The sequence below is a fragment of the Perissodus microlepis genome, chromosome 20 (assembly GCF_051167445.1).
Source record: "Perissodus microlepis isolate ML-2025 ecotype Zambia chromosome 20, ASM5116744v1, whole genome shotgun sequence".
Classification (NCBI taxonomy): Eukaryota; Metazoa; Chordata; class Actinopteri; order Cichliformes; family Cichlidae; genus Perissodus; species Perissodus microlepis.
This window is the reverse complement of record NC_140480.1, coordinates 30403655-30413081: the sequence shown is the minus strand read 5'-3', so window position 1 is coordinate 30413081 and position 9427 is coordinate 30403655. Positions and strand designations below refer to the sequence as shown.

Below are 9427 nucleotides of genomic sequence, written 5' to 3'. Positions count from 1 at the left end.
GCTGAAAGATACCTGCAAACTAAATGCAGGGTAAAGCGGATGTTTCTGTTCGACAGGATGGGCATCGCTACTTAAGTGGGGAAGCGTCTTGAAATTTAGATATGCAAATTCAGCAAACTACAGAGGTTCAATGTTTTGCATAAATCGCTGGGATGAAAAAATGCTGTGTATTAACTGAGTGCAGTTTTCCCAACTCTTGATCAAGCATAAATACAAGCTATCCGCCACGCATAATGTAAATTTAAGCCTATCGAAATGTGGGAGCTTTAATAAAGTTGACCAATCAGCGTTGAACAGGATATGCTGCTCGGTTGCCATAGTTACAGCAAGCAGAAACACTACGACGGTCACAGGTGTTGGACAGCTAGAAAGTAGCTAGCAGTATTTTTCCTCCTACTTGGGTTTTCGTTACGTTACCAAACGTTCGCTTCAACGATGCTGACCGCTCCTGCTCAGAGAGTGTGTTTTGGGAGCTCACTGGAGAGGAGGCTGTTTCCTCTCCATTACGCGCCAGACCGGCTGGGAAACCAAATGTCACAACAGGGACCGCCACATGTCGGCCCGGGAAGCTATGACAACCACGAGGTTTGTGTGTGAGAGAAAGAGTTAAGGGGTACTTTCACAAGTTGTTTTACATATTTTTCCCCTTTCTTTCTATGCATGCAGTTTTTATGTCCACGTGACCGTTAAAGTTAATTTAGGTGATGCTTCAAAATAAGTCAGCTACAGTAAGTGCATTGAGATGCAGGCCAGCTGCGGCTGACTTTTGGTGAATGAATGGTATATTCAGAATAATTATTTACATACTTGTTTTATAAAGTAGTGCTTCTAAATGTTTGTTGGTAGTTTGCCTTGCTCATTAACATCTGCTTCCTCTTCCTTTAACGGCTGCACCCTTTAAGTATCCATCTGACCCAATATTAATATCCTCTTCTGTCACACCAACCCTCCTCACATCCTCCTTTACTGCATTCATGAAGCTGCTCTGTGGTCTTCCTGTTTTTCTCCTGTCTTGTGCTTCACATTCAACATCCTCTGTCTCACCTCAGCCTTGTCCCTTTGAACTTTGTTTCCACCTTCTCCAAACCACATATTGTAGCAGGTCTCACTACCACGTTGTAAACCTGCCCTTTCAACTTTGCTGCTTTCCTTCTGTTACAAATCAACCTGCTCCACCTTGCCTGCACTCTCCTCTTTACCTCTCTCTTGTGTTTTCCATTAATAAACTTTCCCTTTCTGTCACAGTTTGGCACCATACTTTATGACATACAGAAGACACCTGGGAGTAAGAAAGGATATAGTCTCTCTGCAAGGACTGCTGTGCGCTTTCCGCCTTGTAACAAGGTGCGTTACACAAAGAAGTTTCCTGTTATACTGACAGCACATTAAGAAGTGTATTAACAGCCTTACTGTATATCAGCCTAAGGGTCGTTCCACTTGGACTGTCTACTTACAGCCTTAGCCTGTATTAACGATGGTCAATGCCTCCAGGACTTGAAACTAGCTCCACTGCATAAGTGTCTGAAATTTGTGTCATTTCTAAGGCCAGCAGGAGTGGTTACAAACATAAGTTGGTTTGCAAAAAGAGAAGCCTGTGAGAAAGCCACCCTACTGCTCCCTTGATTTCTTCTTTGTAAATCCTTTCATGAGTTCGGTCTTTTTTTTAGGTTCAGATTTTGATATATTACGACATTTTGGCCCAAACCTCTACATTTATTTCCATGTTGCCATGAAGTGACTATCTTAGGACATCTTCATATTGCCCAGCGGTTTCTTAAGGGTTTTTTACTTGTTATCATGGTATTGTATTTTTTAAATATATTGTTTTTTTGGAGGCAAAAATGATACTAGGACGATAGAATGTATAAAAGATGGAGGGAGCTTCCAGGTCTGACCTCTGTGGCTGGAAAAGGACTTCCAGTTGGATAGAAATTGGCCTTTGGCCACCTTGCTCTGCATCCTTAGTGAACACTTTCCTGTTAACTTTGGGAACTCGTGCACTAGTTTCTGATTATATTGAACAGAAGATTAAGTCAGTTTTTCAAAATAAGATCATTCCAAGAGTCAGAAAAGAGCTTAAGTTCAATTCGTGACGAGTTTGTGGTTTTACAGTTAAATCCACTCCTCAGTTATCGCATCTGATATGAAAACACCAAGGTGGCAAAAATGCCCAGCTCAAGGCCTCATAAGAGGACTTCATCCAAATTTTATACCATTGATAATTAGGATGAGGGAGTAGAGTACTAATTTATCAACTGTCATTAGCAAACAGACAGGACAGGTGCTTTGCAAAGACATATACTTTGTAATTAGTGTTAAGTAACAGACTAACAGAAGACTAGAACTTTGCTCACCTAAAATTAAGTATAAACATGTTGGACAAACCATGTTTTATGGGGTTTTTTCAAATGCTTCAAAACGGACTGAGAGGACACAAGAGGTCCAGTTCAGTGATTCAAATGAGCTCCAGGATGTAAACATGCTTAAAAAATACTGTAAAGCTGGGAATTTTATCATGGAAGTATTTTATGCTTGCAATTTTCATCTTTTTTTACACAGTTAATATTTAAGACAGTTTTAAATAGGAGAGCTACATTGCGAGCTAAATTTGTGGGGTATGAAAGAATTAAAGTGGCCCTTCACTTAATATAAAGTTGTTGATGTGAAAATGATCAAAATGCAATACAAATTTACTCAAATCCTTTCCTGGTTCTTAATGGGCCTTTGCTCTGTGACTGTTTACATTAGCATGACTGGTCTGCTTACAGTATTGGCAATAAATCTTCATTACTCTGTCAGCTAAAATTAAAACCAAATTAAGTCAAATAGTTAGAAGTTGCTGTATTGTACCTGTTGGGGGGGGGGGGTTGTCAAAACATTTTCTGTGCAAGTATAAACCTGCTACTGGCTTTTTAATATGTAATACTTAATACGAAGATCTTTATAATCCTTCTGATCACCAGGCAGTGACCCCTTCACCGTGGCAGTACCAGCAGGATCAAAGTGGTTCTAGGGTCTCTCCTCCTGGCAAAATAGCTTTCAACTCAAAAGCACAGAGGTTCAAAACCACACAGTGTACATCTGAGAGGAGTCCAGGGTGAGACAGAGAGAAACTGACACGTGGCTGAAATGTTACGGTGCTAAACTGAGCTGACAGATGTTATTTTGTGACACAGCCCTGGGACGTATGCCCACGACAGAGTGACAAACAGGAAAGTGAGCTGGCCCATGTGCTTTGGGAGACCAGACTGGTCCAGCCTGCCTCAAATAGGCAAGAAGTCACTCAGGGTGAAGGTGAGCGAAGCAAGTTGAGAAATTTCATGGCCTTAATTTTGCTGTTACAAAAACTTAAAAGGCACAGCCAGCTTATACATAAAGACCACAGATATCTCTCTAGTATCAGAAATGTTGTCTCTCTTTAGATGTGCTGATTCTATGCACAATTACTCAGATAAACTCATTAGCTGTAAGCCTGTTAATTTGGTGTTATATTAGGTGTGCTCGTCACCTATACCTGTACAAAACTACATGTTGCTGCACCAAAAAAATAGTGATATACATATTTTATTTTCCTCCCACAGCTTGCCAGTGAAAAGGAGTACCTTAAACAGAGGAACAGAGTGGCCTACCTGAGTTTGTACTATTAACCCTGAAGGTCTTACATGGAAACCTATCGTGACATTGGCGAAGCAAGATGTTGTTTTTTTTTTGTTTTTTGTCTTTCCCCTTAAAATATAAACAAAATATGAACATGTAAGGTTTTTTTTTTTCTTTTTTAAAAGAAACTTAATTTCCTTTAATTACAAAATGACAGAATTCCTATGTGACCTGTATGTTACATAAAGATGTTGCTTACAAAATAATGTAGGACAGATTTTTAAACAGTGACACTTAACACAACAAAAAAAAAAGCCATCTTCTGTGGAAGTCAGTCTGCAGTACTGGTCCCACTGCTGAGGCAAAGCAGTCGCTGGTCTCAGCTCACGCAGCAGGTTTCAACCCCGGGCCACTTCCCCTGTGCAGGGAATCACTGACTGGACTGTTGTAAGCACCAAAGACTGGAGCAGATATGAGTCTGTTGCTTTAAGCCTCGTCCCTTCTCATTTCTTCCTCCTTACTTTGGGTTTCTTGACCGGCCGGAGGTACGGATTGTCGATTACATTGTCCTCACTAGCCTTGGTGGATGGAACTACGCCGCTGGGAGGAAGCATGGAATTCTCTTTGTCAGCTCCTGGATCATCCTGAATGTGGAAATGTAAAACAATCAATATTAGCAGTGGATATATTAGCAGTGGTATATTTGAAGGGCATTCTGGGAAACTTCTTGCTAACTGTTGGCATAGATACCAACTGATAACTACATGGTAAATAGAAAACTTGAATCAGAGTTAAGTTAGGATTGGATGCAACCTGTTATGATGTACCTCTGGGTGTGGGCTTCATGCAGATGTATAAATGCCACTTTAGATGTGATTAGCTTAGCTGAACATAATGATTGCAATATGGACACACAGGTAGCCTATCAACACACTGAAAGTCCTTTACACAATTATGAATTCTTTGAAATCAATGTAAAGTAATGAAAGTTTGATTTCCAGCATTAACCAGGATACTAATAATAAGTAATTAGAGCATGAAACACTACTTGTTTGTTTAATTTTTTGGTATGTATTAAATGAATGAAGCATGTTTCCTAGCTTCAGAAGTGCATTAGCTTTATTTTAATATTTTAGCTGCTAGCTATTTCATCCCATTTCTAGTCACTCTGTTAAGCTGAGCTGTTCCTTGGCTGTATTTTCACATTTAAAGGGGGGCTGTTATGCACAACATTCAAAATAATCCTTATTAATCTTTTACTGGACTCTTTGTATGGCCCCCTAAATTCAAGCAAATCAATCCCCAGAAAAATGCAGCCACCTTAAATTTGGCAGCACCTCCTAAACAAACTGCAGATGGCTGGGGCTTCTGTGCGCACAGCCAGAGCTATGTGCTCTGTTAAGGATATCCACTCTTACATCTCTCTCACCATCATACAGAGCCAAGACCCTGTGAGCCAAAAGCCTGAGCTTTTGGCTCACAGATCACCTGTGCTGAATCTTTGTTTGAAACTTCTTTAATATGAGCATCCACCATTGTAACAGACAGGGTAGAAAATAAACAAGAAGCATTACAGGTCCAATTTAAAAGGGTAAATATGAGGATGATATCAACTTTCAAGTATACATTTTCAGCATAAACAAAGCTCTCCCATTTTAAAACAATTACTTTAAATTGTGTGACATCTTGATGGCAACAGAACTCAACCAGAACATGGAAATGCACTGTGACATCAAAACTCCTATGTTGAAATTACTTCAGTTTCATAAAGCCTCTTCTTACTTCGAAATTAGCTCACATAAATGTTCACAAAAGCTCCATTATTAAAGTCTATGGAAGGATGAGTAGCTTTCAGTTCCTAAGAAAATCTACTGGTTTTCTGAGAAACTTCTGCCACGTGTTTGCTAATATACTTGAGCATCTGAACTGAGACAAATATTCTCTCTGAAAATCTGATAACCCTGTGCAACTAATGGAGCTTAATACTGAAAAAAAATGACCCTGAAATTCTGTTATCACGGTAATGAAGTAGATCAGATTCTCACTTAAATTTGTTCAGGCTAATCTGCAATAGATCTTTCCCTGTCACTACAGTAACAGTAAGAGAAGATTTTTAATGTGTGATACAATTTTAATTTAACAAAGATTCAGGATTTTGTGAAATATCCCAAGAAGATATTAATTTTCTTTACAATTTCTATATATGCTGTTTATACCATATATATATATATATATATATATATATATATATATATATATATATGGCACACCAGGTCCCAGACATGGAGACTTACAGTAATGGCGTTTCCTGCTGTGTTCTCGCCATCAGTCTGGTCATCCTGCTCAGAGGAGTCCGTCTCCTCCAGAGCCTGTAGTTCCAGCTCTGAGGGCAGGAGGGCACTGAGATATGGGATGGTGCTCGGCCGCGCTGCGATTACTGACGACAATCACAGGAAGCAGAACTCGTGAAAATGCAGCATGCTTCATTCAGTAATCACAAGACATAATCTGGCTTTAAATAAAGATCAGCTTACTGAGAATCACTCACATGGGAAGGTAGTGATGTCATCTTTGAATAGGCTTTGAGTTTCTCCAGTCTTGGCAATGAAGCGTGTAAGTGCTCGTTCCACGTCTCTCCTCTGAGTTGCTGCTTTCTCTCTCACCACTTGGTAGTCTGACACAGGTTCTCTGAAAGTCTACAGGAAGAAAAACTGTTAAGTGGCTTACTTTTTAGTACAGTTGTACTTCTATAATACACAATCCAGCTTTCTAGGGATCTCCATGATGAAGTGGAAAAGTTCTGACTCACAGGTGTTTTGATATACGTGTGAGGGTCGGGGAATTCTGGGAAGTGGCTGGGGATGTGGGCTGGATGTGTGCGCTTCTGTCCAGCTGACAGCGCTTTGGGAGTCACAGGAGCATTTGTCACTGGAGCTGAAATTAAAAAATAAATAAACATTTTTCACATCTAAAACCACTGGATCAAAAGGTCTCAAGTCATTCATTTTAATACTAATAATGGAGAGCTGAGTTCCTACTTACGGGCAGTTATGACCATCCTTTGTGATCTTTTAGCATATATGGGCAAAGTATCAACATTGAAACCTTTAATGACACAAGCAGAATAAATCGAATCAGTATTGTGTTCCCTTAGCAACATTTAATCCATATGTGTTATAGGAGGTCTTACCCATTTCAATAAGCGTGACCACTGTGTCTGACAGTGTCGGGACGCTCCTGGCTGTGTGTTCACAGTATGCTTTGGCACATCGACCTATTTCAGTAATATCTAAAAACAGAGAAAAAAGAATCAGTTCTGTAAACATGAATCAATAACCAACTGCAAATTCAAGAAACGTCTGCTCTGAAAATAGTCTACAGGGGCTCAGTTATGTCAGTTTCTCAGCTTTTTTTCACCAACTTCTACCAAAATTATTCCCTTTGGTGTTTATTTAAGAAAGTAGGTTAAATAAAGTGAGGTGTACTTGCACTGGTGTTCAGATATATATTGTAAAAGAGGCACTTAAAGATTTACAGCTTTCCCAGTGGATGGTGTACACTTAAAAATCATACATACAGCTCTGCAACATCTCAGTTAGGGTTTCCACAGCTGCCTTCTCTGCACTCTCGAAGCCACTCTCAGTCAACAGGGCGCTGACAACGACCTGCAGAGTGCGACGGCGTGCCAGGAGGTAGTTTTCTGCAGGGCTAGAAGTTGCTTTACCAGCACTTCCACGCTGAAATAAAATAAATGTGAATAAGGGTATACAACAGAAATACATAGATATGCTGTTGTCTTCATGAGAAAAATATCTCACTATAGTCACAACACACTTGGGACTAAAGGATTCTTTAAAAGGCTAAATAAACAGACACATGGTTCCAGAATCTTTAATTCACTTACAGCTAAGGGGCACATGGACATTAGCTTTTGTAATTTGAAGTATAACAAACAGAGAATAATGAGCCAAGCCTTGCAAATTTACCACACAGTGTATGTTATTCCCTTTGCTTGGTGGGCACATCAATGTGCCAACAATGTGCACATACACTAAGGTTATGAGGGCTATTACTATAATGTTAGAAATAAATGTGACTTTTAACAAATATAGTGGCAAGGAGACGTTAAACCTACGAAATCGTCATATTTTCTACATTTCACAAACATTTCTCAAGAGTCCTTACTGATCAGACATATTAAACATTCCCAGTGCTGGTGGTGAAAGTGGGAGAATATTTGGGCTCTGGGTGATTTAAAAAGACGTTTTGTTTATCTGAATCAATTCTATAATGATTAATTTTATGTTAATAATAAAATGTATTCTAATTCATCATCCAGCTCTTAGTGAGCTTAGGATGGTGGACATGTTTCTGTAAGATATATTTGTGTAATTGAGAGGTTTAATTTTTGCCACTGCAGCAAACTGCATTGTCCCTGAGGTACTAAAGCAGCTCCAAACTGCAATGCTCACTCCATTGATTACACTGGAGACCGCTGCAACAGTTCTGAGTCAAAGTGATAACACATACTGCAAATGCTCACTGAACCTTCCCCAACCATGTGGACAGAAAACACGTTTAAAATCTGCTGCTGTATTTATTGGGGGAAAAACAACAAACAAACAAACTGGACTGTCCTCAACATTTTGAATCCAGACTTCCTGGCATGGTTAGCTCATGTAAACGTTAGGGATATCAACAAAGATCAAACATTTTTTTGAATTTTCGTTTTTTTTCCGCCAGCATTTTTAGATCCAAATAGGCACGATTTATACTTTATAGGCCAAACAAAACAGACAAACATTAAAGCTGCCTAGGGGTGATCTGACTGTTGGATTTCTTTGTATTATTGTAGGGTTTTTTGTCTTTAATATAGAGCGCCTTAAGGGGGTGTTGCTGGGAATTGGCACTATATAAATAAAACTAAACCGTACTGAATGGTTGTGCCACTTTATTATTAATAATAAAGGTGCTATATAAATAAACTGACCTTGTCTAAAATATTATTAATAGCCATCCCTTGTAGTTAGCAGACAGATGGGAACAGCTCGAACGGTTTGTTGGTCTACCCCAAATATCGATGAAAAATACAAGAAGTGTTGCTAAACCTTTCATTCTCCCTAAATTTAGTGTTTGTGATATTGGTATAGACTCTATTTGTTCACACCTGTAATTTAGATGAGGATGTGCCCATATGTTAAGACTAAAGAACACGTAAAACGTACCTCTTCCTGTCACTGTAAGGACACAAACATTTATTCAGACAGGGTAAGCACTGACATAGATAAAGTTAACCCACTTTATAGTCTATAAAAACGTATTTCAAGCTTTCACCGGACTAAATCATATTTATTTAAAGTTGTTAAATCGAATTAGGACTTCAGTGCAGTCTGACTGTTAGCCAAGCACCGTGAATCCGGCTCTACATGCTACATCCGCCTCCTCTGCGTGACCCAAAAAAAACATTTCTTACCGCTCCGGCATTCAGAGGGCCTCCCGACGCCACCGCAGGATCCGCCATCTGCAGTTATTAGAAATCTCCTCGTTGTTTTGAGCAGATTTATATTTGTATCTCTCCGAACACCGTTTAGCCGCCGTTGGTAAACACAGCACGACTGTATGACGTTATTTCCGCCGTATCGCGATCGTATCACACACGTTGTTTGTCTGTCGCCCCCGAGTGTTCATCTGTAAAATTACACCTGCTTCAACTTGCTTCTAATTTGTGAAAATCCTCTGCTGTAAAATTAATATAGCAGACTTTTAGTTATTTGTAATACAAAATAAGTACTTGGAAAAGGGTATTTGTGATACTTTTTAAAATATATTT

At 39.4% G+C, this 9427-nt stretch overlaps 2 protein-coding genes across 2 annotated transcripts; one reads left to right on the top strand and one right to left on the bottom strand.

Annotated features, from left to right (window-relative positions):
• The first annotated feature begins 5 nt into the window (after positions 1 to 5).
• Positions 6 to 3695, top strand: LOC146364864 (ciliary microtubule-associated protein 3). Its single transcript, XM_084915970.1, has 5 exons — positions 6 to 585; positions 1246 to 1344; positions 2964 to 3097; positions 3177 to 3294; positions 3582 to 3695. The coding sequence occupies exons 1-5, from the start codon at positions 436 to 438 to the stop codon at positions 3645 to 3647; spliced, it is 567 nt and encodes a 188-aa protein (XP_084772096.1). The 5' UTR covers positions 6 to 435; the 3' UTR covers positions 3648 to 3695.
• On the bottom strand, positions 3546 to 9236 carry taf8 (TAF8 RNA polymerase II, TATA box binding protein (TBP)-associated factor). Its single transcript, XM_084915968.1, has 8 exons — positions 9071 to 9236; positions 7175 to 7334; positions 6788 to 6886; positions 6640 to 6702; positions 6407 to 6531; positions 6146 to 6293; positions 5892 to 6034; positions 3546 to 4241 (listed from the first exon to the last, which is right to left on the bottom strand). The coding sequence occupies exons 1-8, from the start codon at positions 9116 to 9118 to the stop codon at positions 4101 to 4103; spliced, it is 927 nt and encodes a 308-aa protein (XP_084772094.1). The 5' UTR covers positions 9119 to 9236; the 3' UTR covers positions 3546 to 4100.
• Between the last annotated feature and the right edge of the window lie 191 nt (positions 9237 to 9427).